The sequence below is a fragment of the Aquarana catesbeiana genome, linkage group LG11 (genome assembly GCF_042186555.1).
Source record: "Aquarana catesbeiana isolate 2022-GZ linkage group LG11, ASM4218655v1, whole genome shotgun sequence".
NCBI classification, from domain to species: domain Eukaryota; kingdom Metazoa; phylum Chordata; class Amphibia; order Anura; family Ranidae; genus Aquarana; species Aquarana catesbeiana.
This window is the reverse complement of record NC_133334.1, coordinates 219,361,728-219,380,390: the sequence shown is the minus strand read 5'-3', so window position 1 is coordinate 219,380,390 and position 18,663 is coordinate 219,361,728. Positions and strand designations below refer to the sequence as shown.

Sequence of the window (18,663 nt, the reverse complement as noted above, 5' to 3'; positions counted from 1 at the left end):
TTTGGTAACGAGTAATAAGGAGTACTAATGTGGCCCTTTACTCATTCCTTTGGAAAAAGGTGGATAGATGAGGTCCCCTTATTCTAAAAGGGGCTTCCAGATTCCTAAAAGGTCACCTCAAAAACCCCCACATCCTTTTTGGGGGACAGGATGAAGGAACAGGCCCTGGTCCCTCAACATTGGGATAAGATCCCTTGCAAGGCTTTGAGGATGGGAGTGGGAGTAGGTGGGGTGGGCGTTGCTTCCTGGCCTTCCATTCCTGGCCACCCAGACTGCATACTTTGATATGGATTTGGTTAGAATATTACGGGAACCCCACACCATTTTTGCTATTTTTTAATGTCACTTAATGTCACTACATTGAAGTACTGATGTGTAACACCACAACAGCTTTAAAATGGATGTAAACCCTCACATATACCCAGTGAAGTGAATAGCCTCAGATGATATAGAGAGCAGAAACAAATTCTCCTACATATGTTTTACTTGTATATCTGATGTCTTCCCCTCTCTACACTCTTTGGAATGTGCAGATCATGTTAGAAATCTTTCTTCTTGTTCCAGTGCTGGGTGTGGAGTCTGGGCTTAACCTATGTGGGAACTGATTGGAGGAAAGGCACACATCTCCCCTCCACATAGGCAGAGGAATGAATGAACATGCAGAGCTGCAGTCTGAATAGACAAGGTCTCTGCTAATCTTCATCTAAGCTCCCTCCCAGACAGAAATTTTCAGCTGCTGCTATGTCATGTGACGGAAAACTTTTCAGAAGTAACTCTGCTTATAACAGAGGAACAGAGGACCAGAGAGAAAGGGCACTTTGTGCTTTGGAGAGAGATAAGTAAACACTACAGTTATATGTGCCTAGGTCGAATTTCATGTATGGGGTTTACAACCAATTTAAGGCATCCCCCAAGCATGTTAAATAAAGTATTTGTTTATTTTCAATATTGCCATTGGAGGCACATGAAAATACCCCCTCCATTCTAAATGTAGCAGTGCCCAGTTCCCAATGCACTTTTTTCATTCAATACATTTTTAGTTTGTATAAGAAAAAGGTATACAGGTTTTTTGGATGTCCCGATATACATAGACATGTTGACCTAGCTCAGTATATAGCAATACCATCAGGTCTTTATAACATAGGGATATGAGGAGCTGATTCAATGTGCTTATTGAAGTGAAAAAAAATCTTGCATATCCTCATACATAGCAGAGAGTAATGAATTACAGAAGAAATTGGAAGGAAAGAGGGGGGGGGGCTTGTGAGGGATTACTCGTGCTAGCAAACATAAACAAATGCGCTCTTTTCAACAATAGCATGCCTATGAGCCTTGAAAAAAGGTTATAAAATGCTATTTTCACCCCTCCCCCTCATACACTTCAGTGGGGTTCACTGCTAAATTCTAACCTTCTGCTCTGTTCGTCGAACGCCCTATAAACCTAACCAAGCCTGGTTCCCTAATCCTTAGTAGTGTAGGGTCTTCTTTATATGCATTTTCAATTATACAGGCCACTAAGCAAGGAGAGACAGTTTCCCACTATAAAAAGCCTTCAGACCTCTTCTCAACAACTTCTGCACCTCCTACCACTTGTCCAGAGGTACAAAAAGAGGAAACTAAGGAAAAGTTCTCACAATTTGTAAATGTAAATCTTCCATGTTACAGCAGATCGATCTGTCTTGAAAAAGCTCTGTAAAAATATGCATACTATCGAATAGTTTTATATGATATGAAAAAAAATAACTGATAGGGTATGGGGATAAGTCATTCTTAACCTGTTTTACCTATATAGGCTCCAGGTGGAACTGTCGCACTTAGAGAAGATTTCTAATGAAAAGACATCAGAGCTAAGAGAACTAAAGAGGGAGCTAGGAGCTGTCAAGAGACAGAGTGATCAACTCGAAAGAGAGCGTATGGAACTAAAAGAGTTTGTACAGCGAATGGAGATCAGTAATACAGTGCTAACCGAGCAGTGTCAGGTTAATTTCTCTTTTTTGGTTTCATTGTAAGAATACATGTTAGTGCTTCACAGTGTTAGCCCATGATAAAGCATATAAAATTTTTTAGGAGATACTTAAGTAGTTTTTATTTTTATTATTTTATTTTTTACTATTCTTTTTATTTTATTTTTTATTTTTTTTACAATTTTTTTTTATGAGCCCCATTAGGGGGCTTTGCTGAAATATCAGGAGTTTAAACAGGGGGAATCTGCACCACACCTGGCACATCCTGTGCACATGCCTATGGTGTGGGCACCCATAGGAAACTGAAGGGCAAAGAATTTTAATTGAACCAAACTGCCTTGTCATAAAATTTGTGGTGGCACAGTAGATATAACGGTATCACTCCAGCCAGCAGGCAACATTGCTACAATTATTATAAAGAAATGGCTAGTAAATGTATCTTTTATGTGCTTCACTCTTTAACTTCAATGCCAGGAGGTGTAGTTGTGAGACAAGAAATGGGTTTTCTTGTTGATCTGTACACTCTCCGGACTGATGCTGTTGATGATATTTTTGCATGAAGTTCTAGTAGCCCATCCACAGCTTCACTCATGGCCCACCTCATTGCAGACCTAGGCCTCCTTCTTAGTGACTAGGATTGCAGTGGAGAAGTGTTCTATATTTACCCATTAGCCCACTCATTGTAATTGATTGCACATTTATCCATGTACACATCTACTTGTCTTTGTCTGCCAGCCCTGCAGATTCATTTTGGCTTATACTATTCACTGCTCAAAGGTATGCACAGCCATTCACAGCCATCATAATCCACCACAGATTACTGCCCTTGCTTGTTGATTACCCACTGTCTTTGGTAACAGGTGGATACATGATATAGTGGTAGAACAGCTCCCCACCTATCATTTACCATCGTGGTGCAGCAGCCACCCCATATAGCCCCTGGGGCATCAATGATAATGGGATTATTGGTTAGAGTGTTTTAGTGTTTACCTGTTAGCCCATATAACAGTTGTTTGGTATCTTACAGGTATTATCCCAGGTGAAATTGTCTCTTCAAGATCAGAATAATATCTTGCTGTCTCAGATTAACTCTCTATCTCACGATAACCGTGATTTATTAGAGCGCAGTCTGGAGAGCGGAGCTTTGAGACAAGAGGAGGAGAGGCAATTCCGGTAATGTCAAAATAATTATATTTCAGTTTTAGGAACAACTGACCTGCATTCTGGCTACATACAGAAATTATAATATATGTACTGTGGGAAGAGTAAGGGCAAAAAGATACTGTGTATGGGGAGCAATTTTTTTTAATGTTGTGTATTTTAAAAAATTAAGTGAAAGATTAAATAAAATAATTCATTGCAGCTGCCTTACTCCAATATCAATTACTAAAGAACCTAAAATAGAAGTGTCGACTCATTGCTACTCTAATTTTAAAGCAGCTCTGTGTTACATAAAGTAGTTATCACCAATACAGTGAAAAATAGTACACCCAAAACAGTCCCAACAAGTCCATGAAACTGTGATGCAATAATATTCAAGTGTCCTGCAGATATTTCCGTGGTCACCATGTGCAACTGTGAAACACCTCTCCCTCCAGGCAGGAACTCACCAAAATCATATGCTACTCATTCGCATGTTTGGCTTATAGAGCTTGTATATATCCATAGGTTCCTGGGGGATGCTGGTGTATTATTCCTCCTTCCAGTTATAAACTGACTCATTGGTAACAATGTAAAAGAAACCAACTAATTGGTTTATAACAAAACAGCCCCCGATAGTGTAGCAATTTTAAAAACACCTCTTTTATTAAAAAGAATGCCATTAACAAAAGTTAAAAACGCTCATCCCAATCACAGTATTGTCACATCAGTAATGAAAGAGCTAACGCTCACCTCTCACCACGTCCGGAACTCATGGCCGCATCCAATATGTCACTTCTGGTTCTGTCTCTGACATCACTTCTGGTTGCCATGTAGCCTTCCAACGTCATCACAGGGAATGGCTACATGGCATGGCAACTATGCCTTTATATCCTCCTCATTCTAAACCTTAACCCTTATTCCTCCACAGTTGGCCACACAGGCAAAGTATAGTGGGTCAGCAAAATTACTATGCATATTTATCCAGTCATTCAATTAACCTCTACTTTTCCAGCACCGCCAAAGAACCATAAATTCCTTGATTATAAGTGATAATGGCTGTACATTTGTTTTATATATAATACATCAAAATCAGATTCTCACTTTATAAAACCTTGAGAATTCATACAATATTAAAGTCTTATAAAATAAACTAAAATGAAAATGTCCACAGTCTAATTACAGTACTTTAATAATCACTAATAAAGTAATTCATATTGAGTTTGATACTCAAACCATCCGGTGACAAAGAATGGAGATGATAAATCAATTTAATTTCTTTCCTGGAGAGGTCCTTAACCCAGTTGGACACCCTCTAGAAGGTATATATCCTATCTACCCCCCAAAATTGCAAGCCAGAGGGAAAAGGAAAGAGGTAGGGGGACCAGAAGGTTACCTAAATACACTGAATCACAGTGGAGAGGAAAAGAGGCAGAAATGGGGGTAGAGGATGTAGGGCGGGACGAAGGCTTCAACTAAAAAAAATAAAAACAAGAAAAGAATATTAAATTAAGGTATTTATAATTAAAAAGAAAAAGGAAATATCCCCGTGGGGTTTTCTAGGCAGCAAAAAATTATAAAAATAGTAAGCTGTAACTTGAAAAAGTTTTTATTTTGTTAGACTTTAAATAGCAACATGATCACAGGGAATGACCATGATGGCTAAAATAAGAGCTGTGCTACAGGAGATAACACAAATGAAACTGGCACAAAATTATACAATGTTGAAGCGCTATGATAGGATGGTAAACTGACGCGTTTCGACCCCGTCAGGTCATCTTCAGAGGATTCAGGCGCTGTAACGAAATTTACGTATTGAAGTTCCTGGATATAACCATAAAAACTGAAATATAATATAATAAATATATGTTTATCAGTATAATTACCAATCACATTGTGTTTGAACAATTTCTCCTGAATCTAAAATTCTCCGAAATCTCCCCCGCTGGGTCCCGGTAGGGGTCCCAGGCCATCCACCACGTCAACAGGGGGAGGGGGGGCTGATCGCCCATGCGTGTCTTACAAGGAGTCACACCAAGTGGATAATTTCCAAGACCAGGGAGGGGCGTGGGGGTAAGCGAGCGGGACCTGCAGTCAAAGCATCAAATGACAGACAACAGTACCATCAGTGCATTATAATTAGCACGGATAGAAAAATATATATGCCATTATCCATTTTTAAAAAAAAAATAACTCTGTTTATAATTAGTTTGATGTCTGTATTTTTTTAGGGTCAGCAATGTGTGGATATTCCCATAGTAGTGATGATAAAAAAGGGGATATTGAGAAAGATAGATATGACTACATGTAAATGTCAGTATGTCAAAGCAGGTAAATAGTAACGGAATTAGGTGGTGTATCCGCGCAACGGAAAATAAATTGGAATAAAGTACTGGACTGCTGCCTCCACAGACGTAATTTCCACCGAAGTGGAAACAACGAAATGGTGAATAAAGGGTTAATAGTGGGTGTGGCGCTGTCCAAAATAAAACTAATGGATACCATATGAATCGCATATAAACCAAATAACCATATGAAAGGTGATCCACTTGAGGGGGGGTGGAAGGGGAGGGGAGGGGGGAGGGAGGGGAAGTGGAAGGGATAGGGAAAATCTCAATTGGCAACGTCCAAGGTGACTGTGCTACATATATTCAATAAAGTTTCAAAACCACATATAATACGTGACTTGTGCTCAGTGCGGTTGAAATAGTATATATATAATACTTATAAATTGTTTGACATAAAAAATGAATTGACATAAAAAATTATTTATCAGACACTTGTAATAAACTGGATGAAATAAACCGTGACTGGTGCTCAGTGCAACATAAGTGATTTTAAACAGTCCTTGTAAAATTCTTGGTGTTTCTTTAGATCTAGGCAGGTGTAACCATACATGCATCTGCTGCCTGTATTAATTTTGGTGACCGGGTGCTCGTGTCTTGTCTTGTGATCATGCAGACACTCACCAGCTTCTTTAACCCCTGCAGGGGTAACACGCAGTCACAGTGTATGCCATTGTGCGACAGTCCTTAGCAATTTCAGCTTCTTTAACCCCTGCGGGGGTAACACGCAGTCACAGTGTATGCCACTGTGCGGCAGTCCTTAGCAATTTCTCCTCAGGAGATATACAGCCTATATGGGGGGGTCTTCTGAATTGGGAGAGGCTGAACCCGACAGGATGGATGGAGAAGAGAAAATAAATAAAAATAAACTTTAAAAGGTGTCTTGAGCGAGGACAAAAAAAGAACGTCCTCGCTCAAGATACCTTTTAAAGTTTATTTTTATTTATTTTCTCTTCTCCATCCATCCTGTCGGGTTCAGCCTCTCCCAATTCAGAAGACCCCCCCATATAGGCTGTAAATCTCCTGAGGAGAAATTGCTAAAGACTGCCGCACAGTGGCATACACTGTGACTGCGTGTTACCCCCGCAGGGGTTAAAGAAGCTGGTGAGCGTCTGCATGATCACAAGACAAGACACGAGCACCCGGTCACCAAAATTAATACAGGCAGCAGATGCATGTATGGTTACACCTGCCTAGGTCTAAAGAAACACCAAGAATTTTACAAGGACTGTTTAAAATCACTTATGTTGCACTGAGCACCAGTCACGGTTTATTTCATCCAGTTTATTACAAGTGTCTGATAAATATTTTTTTATGTCAATTAATTTTTTATGTCAAACAATTTATAAGTATTATATATATATACTATTTCAACCGCACTGAGCACAAGTCACGTATTATATGTGGTTTTGAAACTTTATTGAATATATGTAGCACAGTCACTTTGGACGTTGCCAATTGAGATTTTCCCTATCCCTTCCACTTCCCCTCACTCCCCCCCCCTTCCACCCACACTCAAGTGGATCACCTTTCATATGGTTATTTGGTTTATATGCGATTCATATGGTATCCATTAGTTTTATTTAGGACAGCGCCACATCCACTATTAACCCTTTATTGAAAGTAGGTAAATGGTGGTGTCTATATAATTGCCGTGAGATAAATAGCAAAGTAGAGTGAGGATCTAAGAATGTGGTGAAAGAGGCGAATGTGAGGAAAACATGTGGGGGAAGAGAGCAATGGACTGACTGGTAGGGATAAAAGAAAAAAAAAAGGGAGGGAAGAGGGGGGTTGGAAATGATGGACGGAAAGGAGGGGGGGATGGGTAAGGGGGGAATGGGAAGAAAGTATAGGGAGTGAAAGAAAAGAGCCAAGAGGAAAAGGTCCAGAGGAAAAATAGGAGAAAAATTACACCTCTTCTTTTTCTCCCATTTTTCCTCTGGACCTTTTCCTCTTGGCTCTTTTCTTTCACTCCCTATACTTTCTTCCCATTCCCCCTTACCCATCCCCCCCTCCTTCCCGTCCATCCTTTCCAACCTCCCCTCTTCCCACCCTTTTTGTTTTTCTTCCCTTCCTTTTATCTCTACCAGTCAGTCCATTCCTCTCTTCCCCCACATGTTTTCCTCACATTCGCCTCTTTCCCCACATTCTTAGATCGTCACTCTACTTTGCTATTTATCTCATGGCAATTATATAGACACCACCATTTACCTACTTTGACATACTGACATTTACATGTAGTCATATCTATCTTTCTCAATATCCCCTTTTTTATCATCATTACTATGGGAATATCCACACATTGCTGACCCTAAAAAATACTGACAACATCAAACTAATTATAAACAGAGTTATTTTTTTTTTTTAAATGGTAATGACATATATATTTTTCTATCCGTGCTAATAATAATGCACTGATGGTACTGTTGTCTGTCATTTGATGCTTTGACTGCAGGTCCTGCTCACTTACCCCCACGCCCCTCCCCGGTCTTGGCAATTATCCACTTGGTGTGACTCCTTGTAAGACACGCATGGGTGATCAGCCCCCCCCCTTCCCCCTGTTGACGTGGTGGACGGCCTGGGACCCCTGCCGGGACCCGGCGGGGGAGATTTCGGAGAATTTTAGATTCAGGAGAAACTGTTCAAACACAATGTGATTGGTAATTATACTGATAAACATATATTTATTATATTATGTTTCAGTTTTTATGGTTATATTCATGAACTTTAATACATAAATTTCGTTACAGCGTCTGAATCCTCTGAAGATGACCCGATGGGGTCGAAACGCGTCAGTTTACCATCCTATCATAGCGCTTCAACATTGTATAATTTTGTGCCAGTTTCATTTGTGTTATCTCCTGTAGCACAGCTCTTATTTTAACCATCATGGTCATTCCCTGTGATCATGTTGCCATTTAAAGTCTAACAAAATAAAAACTTTTTCAAGTTACAGCTTACTATTTTTATAATTTCTTGCTGCCTAGAAAACCCCACGGGGGATATTTCCTTTTTCTTTTTGACACTAATCAGGGTGTGCAGCACTCCATATCTTCTCAACGCGTGTCCCTCCCCTTTTCTCAGGTATTTATAATTTGAGTAAAGTGACACTGACACATAAAGGGATGAATATCCTAAATTTGGGTTTAAAACATGCTCATTTAGCAAATTTTATGTATACATTGATACTCATAAGTATATACAGCGATTCTATTTAAATAAATATTTTTTTTAAATAATCCTAGGATTAGGGAAGTGCCAGAGAGTTCTGGGTTAAACAGTGAGCTACAAAATAAATCTATGTTTAATCCCCCAATGTCTAATAACTACCATACTGAAGTGTTTAACTAATTGGTCTTGTTGGATCTTGACCAAATTATTCAGAGAAAACAGGTTAACCCCCTCATATTAGAGAGAAAGTATTAAAAGTTTGGAAAAATGGAAAGATACCATTTTAAGACCAGCAGATAAAGGAGAGGGAGTAGTTATTATGGATACAAAATTTTATCATACCCAATTGACCGAAATGTTGTTGGATTAGAATACCTATAGGAAGTTGAAAAAGGATCCAATGATCGGATATAGAGAAGAATTGAAGTCAGTGGTAGGACTGGGATATAGAGCTATGGTATTGACCAAAAAAGGAAAAAAAATGTGTGTAAGATTCCAATTATATACAAAATACCCAAAAAATACTTAACATTTCTCAATCCCCCCAGCTGTCCGATTGTGAATGGTATTGTTCCGTGTTGGGCAGGTCAGGGGAATTTTTGGAAACATTTCTTCAACCTGGTGTACGTCAGACAAAGGCCTACTTAAAAGATACAAAAAATGTACTACAATTATTGAAAGAGGTAATTTTGTAAGGAAGGTCTATTTAGTAAAGAGATGTTTTATGGCTGTATACTCTTATACAGCATGAGGATGCCCTAGTAGCCCTGAATGCACACTAGGTAGGAGGCATGGAATCTCATATGCAAAAAAAAAAAAACATTTTTTGTGAAAAATAATTACTTCTGGTACCAGGGTTCCTTCTACAGACAGAGAAGTGCTGTTGCAAGGAGTGCAAAATTCGCCCTGTCTTGCAAACATCTTCATAGCGGAGTGGGAGGATAAATGTATGTTTAATAAACAGAGAACAAAATTATTGTTCTACTAGAGGTTTATAGAAGACATCCTGATGATTTGGGAAGGCTCAGGGGGAAAGTTTACAAATGTTCATGACCGAGCTTAATAAGAATAAGAACATTAAACTTGAGTATCAATATAGTATGAATAATAATAATAATAATAATTTTTTTTAGATGTACACATTTTTAAAAAAGATAAAGGTTTAGCTACTAAGGTTTATTTCAAACCCACAGAAATAGCTATTTATCAGTAGGTAGTGGCCACCATCCTGTGTGGTTATGGAATATTCAGCGAGTTCAGTTGATGCGTATAAGCGGGAATTGTATGAATAACTGTGACTTTGTGGTTCAGGAAGGGGGTTGGGGGGAGGGAGGGGGAAAGGATTCGGAGGGGATAGGGAGGGGAGAGGGAGGGAGGGGTTTGGTTCTCATAAGTCAATATAGTGCTTAATCACCTTGGAACAAAGTTAGGGGTCCCGCGTGCATCGGCTAAGGGGGTCCCCCCTCCCGGTCCTTTGTTCGGACCGGCGGGGGGGATCCCGGGAGGACGCGCGGGGATTAAAAAGGAATGGAAAATACGAATAGTATAAAAATGTTGTCTTATAATGTCCGAGGATTAAACTCCCCAGGGAAGAGAAATATAATACTTTGGGAACTGGATAAAAGCAAGGCGGAAATAATATTCCTACAGGAGACACATATCACTCAAAACTCAAATACTAAAATATATCCGAGAAGTATTCCAACATGGTACTACGGAGACTCACTAATAAGAAGGGCTAAAGGAGTGGTTTTGGAATAGGGAAAAATATACATTTTCTATTAGAACGAAGAAAAGTGGACCCAGAAGGACGCTTCGTCTTCCTTATAGGTTCCATACAGGGGGTAAAATACACCCTTGCCAATGTATACTGCCCCAATACAAACCCCAAAAAATATCTGATGGAAATATTAAAAGTTTTAATGGAATTTAAACAAGGCAAATTAATACTGGCTGGAGACTTCAATTTCACCATGGACCATAGATTAGATAGTACCTCCATAGCAATAGACAGAGAAGTAAGACAATTAAAGAAATTAAAAGGAAAATTATATGAATATCAACTAGTTGATCCTTGGTGAATACAACACCCAAGTACAAAAGATTACACCTTTTATTCAACTGCGCATGTAATATACTCCAGGCTGGATTACATCATGGTCGAACATAGAAGCTTGGAAGAAATAGCAGAAACAAAAATAGGAATAATAACAGCTTCGGATCATAGTCCAGTAATGCTGAAAATTAAATTGCACGAAGATTCCTTCGAGAAAGGTACATGGAGAATAAATGAAGATATAATTGAAGACAGGGAGATGGAAAAAATTATAATAGAAGAGATCAAAAGATATTTTAAGGAGAATGATACCCCAGAATTATCAAAAGCACCAATTTGGGAGGCACATAAGGCTATCATCAGGGGTAAATTAATATCTATTGGGGCAGGAAAAAAGAAGGAAAGAAGAAAAAATATGTTGAAAATTATAAAGGAAATATATGATCTGGAGCAAAGTCATAAAAAGCAATCAGATAAAGAAACATACCGGATCCTAATTCAAAAAAGAGATCAATTAAAGGAATGGATGGAACAAGAAGAGAGGAGGGAATATAATAGAGTACTGCAGGAGAGATTTAAATGGGATAATAAGCCAGGAAAATAACTTGCAAATATGATTAAAAAAAAGAAGTCTTTAAATTATATTGAGATGATCAAAAATGAGAAAGGAGAAGTGGTAAACAAGACAACGTATATTGCATTAGCATTTCAAAAATACTTCAGCTCACTATATGCGATAAAAAAAACAGGAAATACATCTTGAAGAAGATAAAAGAAAAAAGAAGATACTGTACAAGACTACTTAAAAAAAGCAAACTTACCAAAAATAAAACTTGAGAAATTAAAAGAGCTGGAAAAAAAAAAAAACACAAGAGGAGATAAAACAGGCATTAAAAGAAACTCCTGCAGGAAAAAGCCCAGGACCAGACGGGTTCACGGTCAAATATTATATTAAATTTTAAGAACAACTGATCCCTAAGTTACAAGAATATCTGAACAATATAGGAGACGAAGAAGAAATAAGACGAGAATCGCCCACATTACAATATTATCCAAAGAAGGGAAAGATAGAACCAATTGTACAAGCTACAGACCTATTGCTCCATTGAATGTGGACACAAAACTTTATGCTAAAATTTTAGCCACTGACTAAAAAAATTAATTTCACTCTGGATAAATCCCGACCAGACTGGATTTGTACCGGGGAGAGAAGGAAGGGAGAACAGCTTAAAAACAATATTGATGTTACACAGGAGTAAACAAAGTGAATCCCCAGCTCTATTCCTGTCAATAGATGCAGAGAAAGCATTTGACAGGGTAGACTGGGGATTCATGATGGACACGTTGCGGCATTTGGGGCTAGGACCAAAAATGATGAAGTGGGTAACAAATCTATATAACGGTCCAACAGCAATGCTAAAGGTTAATGGCAGACTTTCACCTTTGATCGCGATGCAGAACGGAACACGGCAAGGCTGTCCGCTTTCCCCTTTTACTTTATGTATTGGCATTGGAACCATTCCTGGCGACACTTCGAAACAACCAGGATGTGAGAGGGGTGAGAGTAGGAGAAAAAGAGCACAAAACCGCGGCATACGCAGATGACATCCTGACAGGGCCGGACTGGGAATAAAAACCAGCCCTGGAAATAAATTCATACCAGCCCCATAGTATTTTTATACCAGCCCAACCGCATAATGTCTTTATTTTCTTGTTCACAAAAGGGAAAACCATGCATTTTAAAGCACATTTGAAGAGTGTATTATATATAGATAAGAGAGACATGGCTTTTACAAACAGCAGCAATTTTTTTCAAGGCAAAAACTTATGCCATTTACTGGCACATTTTTTATTGACACTGCAAAAAAAAGGTGCCGTAAATGGCAGTTTTCAGTGCAAATATCAATATTTAAGCTATAACTGCTATTAGCAATGTATTAAGTTAAACAAAAGTCAAAAACCATATTTCTCCATTTACATGAAAGTCAGATTAATATAACCCAACACAGAGTTCGCCCCATACATCAGGAGGATTCCCCTTTACAGTGCAAGGGAACTCTGACATAAAGGGGAACATTGCAGATCATGATCTAAGCAGGAACTCTGATATAAAAGGGGGGCACTGGTGACCAGAGACCCCACTTATATCAGAGTCCACTGCATTCCCCTTTACATCAGAGTTCCCCTTGCACTGTAAGGTGGAATCCTGCAGACTATGATGTAAAGGGGAACTCTGGGAATGTGGGGAGGACTCTGGTGACCAGAGAGTACCTTCCGCAGAAAGAAAACACTAAAGTAAGGGGGTTTACTGATATAAGGGGGAAACCTATATATCAGTGCCCCCTTACAATATTGTATTGACCCCTCCCCCCCCTCAGGTAGGCCTGGCGGCGCTGTCACTGACCTCCTCTCAGGTGCACCTTACAGGGCTCAGTCAGTCGGCTCCAGCTCGGTGGCTCTGGTTTTACCCCATAGTTTCCTCTCCACAGTCCATACAAGTCTGACTTCTCCCATGACCCCCATCCCTGAGGCAATCCCACTGTTGACTCCTCTCCAGACTGCAGACGTGATATAAGACAAGAGATGGTCAGAGGCTGCGGATGGTACAGGAGAGGTCAGAGGCTGCGGATGGTACAGGAGAGGTCAGAGGCTGCGGATGGTACAGGGGAGGTCAGAGGCTGCGGATGGTACAGGGGAGGTCAGAGGCTGCGGATGGTACAGGGGAGGTCAGAGGCTGCGGATGGTACAGGGGAGGTCAGAGGCTGCGGATGGTACAGGGGAGGTCAGAGGCTGCGGATGGTACAGGGGAGGTCAGAGGCTGCGGATGGTACAGGGGAGGTCAGAGGCTGCGGATGGTACAGGGGAGGTCAGAGGCTGCGGATGGTAGAGGAGAGGTCAGAGGCTGCGGATGGTACAGGGGAGGTCAGAGGCTGGGGAGGGGGGATGACAGGAGGTCAGAGGCTGCAGGGGGGTGACAGGAGGTCAGAGGCTGCGGGGGGTGGGGTGACAGGAGGTCAGAGGCTGCAGGGGGGGACAGGAGGTCAGAGGCTGCAGGGGGGGACAGGAGGTCAGAGGCTGCAGGGGGGGGCAGGAGGTCAGAGGCTGCAGGGGGGGCAGGAGGTCAGAGGCTGCAGGGGGGGCAGGAGGTCAGAGGCTGCAGGGGGGGCAGGAGGTCAGAGGCTGCAGGGGGGGGCAGGAGGTCAGAGGCTGCAGGGGGGGGCAGGAGGTGGGGCAGGAGGTCAGAGGCTGCAGGGGGGGCAGGAGGTCAGAGGCTGCAGGGGGGGGCAGGAGGTCAGAGGCTGCAGGGGGGGCAGGAGGTCAGAGGCTGCAGTGGGGGCAGGAGGTCAGAGGCTGCAGTGGGGGCAGGAGGTCAGAGGCTGCAGTGGGGGCAGGAGGTCAGAGGCTGCAGGGGGGGCAGGAGGTCAAAGGCTGCAGGGGGGGCAGGAGGTCAGAGGCTGCAGGGGGGGCAGGAGGTCAGAGGCTGCAGGGGGAGCAGGAGGTCAGAGGCTGCAGGGGGGGGCAGGAGGTCAGAGGCTGCAGGGGGGGCAGGAGGTCAGAGGCTGCAGGGGGGGGACAGGAGGTCAGAGGCTGCAGGGGGGACAGGTCAGAGGCTGCAGGGGGGGGCAGGAGGTCAGAGGCTGCAGGGGGGGCAGGAGGTCAGAGGCTGCAGGGGGGCAGGAGGTCAGAGGCTGCAGGGGGGGCAGGAGGTCAGAGGCTGCAGGGGGGGCAGGAGGTCAGAGGCTGCAGGGGGGGCAGGAGGTCAGAGGCTGCAGGGGGGGCAGGAGGTCAGAGGCTGCAGGGGGGAAGGAGGTCAGAGGCTGCAGGGGGGGCAGGAGGTCAGAGGCTGCAGGGGGGGCAGGAGGTCAGAGGCTGCAGGGGGGGCAGGAGGTCAGAGGCTGCAGGGGGGGCAGGAGGTCAGAGGCTGCAGGGGGGGCAGGAGGTCAGAGGCTGCAGGGGGGGGCAGGAGGTCAGAGGCTGCAGGGGGGCAGGAGGTCAGAGGCTGCAGGGGGGGCAGGAGGTCAGAGGCTGCAGGGGGGGCAGGAGGTCAGAGGCTGCAGGGGGGGCAGGAGGTCAGAGGCTGCAGGGGGGGCAGGAGGTCAGAGGCTGCGGGGGGGGGCAGGAGGTCAGAGGCTGCAGGGGGGGCAGGAGGTCAGAGGCTGCAGGGGGGGGCAGGAGGTCAGAGACTGCAGGGGGGGCAGGAGGTCAGAGGCTGCAGGGGGGGACAGGAGGTCAGAGGCTGCAGGGGGGGACAGGTCAGAGGCTGCAGGGGGGGGCAGGAGGTCAGAGGCTGCAGGGGGGGGCAGGAGGTCAGAGGCTGCAGGGGGGCAGGAGGTCAGAGGCTGCAGGGGGAGCAGGAGGTCAGAGGCTGCAGGGGAGGGGCAGGAGGTCAGAGGCTGCAGGGGGGAAGGAGGTCAGAGGCTGCAGGGGGGGCAGGAGGTCAGAGGCTGCAGGGGGGGCAGGAGGTCAGAGGCTGCAGGGGGGGCAGGAGGTCAGAGGCTGCAGGGGGGGGCAGGAGGTCAGAGGCTGCAGGGGGGGCAGGAGGTCAGAGGCTGCAGTGGGGGCAGGAGGTCAGAGGCTGCAGTGGGGGCAGGAGGTCAGAGGCTGCAGTGGGGGCAGGAGGTCAGAGGCTGCAGGGGGAGTAGGAGGAAGAGGCCACCAGACAAGTACTCGCTGCGGTACTTTTAAAAATGGCGCCGCTCGGCGCCATCGTCATGCGCATGCGCCCGCACTTCCGAGAATTGCCGAGTGTGTACGGACTTTCCCGAGCACGGCTAGCTCGGGAAAGCCCTACACACTTCCGAGAATAGCGCTAGCGCATGCGCAGTTGCATGTCAGCCTGGCGGCCCCGCGGCCATGTTACTTTCAGGCGCCGCTGCCCTCACAGCGGCACCAGGGGCAGCCAGACAGCCGGCCCACCGGGGGATTTCCCGGTATCCCGGTAGGCCAGTCCGGCCCTGCATCCTGATGTTTGTAACTAACCCAAGAGTGACCAAATATACTGAAATAAATAAAAGAATATGGGAAACTGTCAAACTTCAAAATAAACCCGATAAAAACAGAGATATTAAATATTGGACTAGGGAAAAGGGAAGTTCTGTCTCTTCAAAAAAGAATTTCCATTCACATGGGTAAAAGAAGAACTAAGATACCTTGGAATTAAATTAACCTCAAAGGTTGAAAAAATCTTCCCGGCAAATTATATCCCATTAATCAATGAGGTTAAGGAAGAAACAAAAAAATTAAGTATACAACCAATATCATGGATTGGAAGAATAAATATGTTTAAAATGATGGTACTTCCAAAAATAATTTACAAATTTCAGATGTTGCCAGTAAGGATTCCACAGAGTTTTTTCAAAATAATTAAAACAATATTGTTAAAATACATTTGGCATAATAAAAAACCGAGAATTACATTTGCACAAATCACAAGGAAAAGGGAGCATGGAGGATTAGCAACTCCAGATATAAGTAGGTATTAGAAAGCAATAGTTTTGTCACGAATGATTGAGTGGACAAATGGAAATAGTGAAAAAAAGTGGGTGGAGATGGAAAACACAATAAGTAAAACCACATTGCACAAAAACATATGGATATCACGAAAGTTCAGATGAATAGATTCGGAAACTCACGAAATAACTAAAAACGTTTTTTACATCTGGGATATAGTACACAAGAAGAATGAATGGAGATACAATTCACCGTTAATAGCACTCACGGGAACAAATTTTTTTTACTCCAGGGAAGGAAATATTTGTAGGACAAGAAATGAGAAATCCACAATTAAAAGATATCACCACAAAAGGTAGGATTAAAACACAGCTAGAATTAGAAAAAAATAATGGGTGGAAGATGAGCGAATGGAATTACTGCCAATTAAGACATCTAGTAAATACACATCCACTTAGAGAAGAAGAGAAATTAAGCCCCTTGGAAAAACTTTGTTTCACCAAAACACCACTAAAAAATGGAATATCAAGAATCTATGGAATACTGGCTGATTTAGGTGGACAAGAAAGACCTGAGTACATTAAACAATGGGAGAGAGAAATTAACCTAAAATTTGAAGATCAGAAAGTGGAAAAGATGATAGAAATGGGATACAATAATGCCTGGGATATGAAGACCATTGAAATGAACTATAAGCTGTTAGCAAGGTGGTACCTGACACCAGTAAGAACCCACAGATATCAACAAGAGAAAACACCCTTGTGTTGGAGAAAATGCGGTCAAAGAGCAACGATGATACATTTATGGTGGAAGTGTCCAATAATAATGGATTACTGGCAAGAAATAGTAAAAAATATAGGGGAGATAACTGGTGAGAGAATGGAACAAAATATATGGACCTGCTTGTTTCATATATTTCAATATTCAATATATGAGATCAATGGTCCCAAAACTCCTGAATGCCGCAAAGGATCTGATCCCAAAATATTGGTTAAAAAGTGGAAAACCAGATATAAGAGAGTGGTACGAAAAAATAGACTATTACTGTAAAATGGATTTGCTGAGAAACAGGGAGAGAAGAGATAACAAGTGTAATAGTCTCTGGGAGGGATGGAAATTGTATAAAACCTCGGATATATACTTAGACAAGATGAAGGAAGGAGTAGGTATTGAGCTAGAATGATAAGGAACTTGGGAAGAAGCAAACCAGATAGACGTGGGGGGGAGGGGGCGGGAAGTTGGGGATAACTGATTGAGTGACTAGGAAGGGATAGAGGAATTGTGGTAGTTATGTATTTTTAACTTTTTGTAATTAAAATAAATTAAATATCTGAATGGAAAATTAATTAAGATAATCTTGAATAAATCCACAATGATGTGAAAAATGAGAGGGGACAAATTTGATCTCGAAAGTTGATACAACATCTATCAGAAAATTTTCACTGAAGTGGAAAAAAAAAATAAAAATTTTGTGATAAATAATTTATGTAACACAGTGCCGATTTAAAGTGATTGTAATATAAACCCCTGAGAGAAGCTCTCTCCTGAGGGGTTACCTTGCGGGCGCGCTCCCGAGTCCAGCATTCGGCGTCCATAGACGCCGAATGTATGACTCGACCCTGCCCCTCAGCGCCAGTGTCATTGGATTTGATTGACAGCAGCGGGAGTCAATGGCTGCGCTGCTATCAATCTATCCAATCAGGAGCCGAGAATCTTGGGCAGAGAGACAGCGTGTCCCTGTCGGTTCAAGTTCCAGGGCTCAGGTAAATAAAAGGGTGGGCCGGTCACTGCCGGGTGTCATAGGATGCATTAAGGTGAAAAAACACAAAGGTTTACAACCCCTTTAACTGCTTCAGGACCACCCACCGCACATATACTGCGGCCGAGTGGCCTGGCAGCACTGGATCATATACATGTACTTGCTTTTGTAGTTCCGGTTAGGGGTCACATGCACGCACCCGCTACCCCGGCCGTGCTGTCATTGGCTACAGCATAAGCTGATCATAGTTGGTAAGGTTGAATAAAGATACCAGCAGGTCCTGGCCAAGGAATTATGTCCGGGAACCTGCTGGTCGGCTGAGCAAATGACAGAGGAGAGTCCTGCATTGGTAAACAATGCAGGGCTCTCTACAGACAGCAGCAATGTGCCTTTTTTTCTCCCTGCAAAGTAAAAACCGGCACTTTGCTTCGTAAAAACAGCACACAGTACACACAGTAAACATTGTTAGGCACACAGTTAACCCTTGATTGCTCCTAAATGTTAACCCCTTCCCAGCCAGTGTCATTAGTACAGTGACAGTGTATATTATTAGCACTGATCAGTTAGTGACAGATTGCCCGCTGCACTCACAGTCCCACTATAAGTCACTGATCATTACCTTTATTGTATATATATTGTTTTTTCTTATATATATATATATATATATATATATATATATATATATATATATATATATATATATATATATATATATAAATCGTTTATAGACGCTATAACTTTCAGCCGTGTAGCAGAATACATTTTGGCCTAAATTTA

General features: G+C 42.8%; 1 protein-coding gene across 1 annotated transcript in view; it reads left to right on the top strand.

Annotated features, from left to right (window-relative positions):
• Positions 1-18,663, top strand: part of LOC141112477 (uncharacterized) — a 150,572-nt gene that overhangs the window by 110,222 nt on the left and 21,687 nt on the right. Inside the window, exons 16-17 of the mRNA XM_073605339.1 lie at positions 1,793-1,979; positions 2,992-3,137. Coding sequence (XP_073461440.1) covers positions 1,793-1,979; positions 2,992-3,137 — 333 coding nt within the window. The remainder of the gene's footprint in view (positions 1-1,792; positions 1,980-2,991; positions 3,138-18,663) is intronic.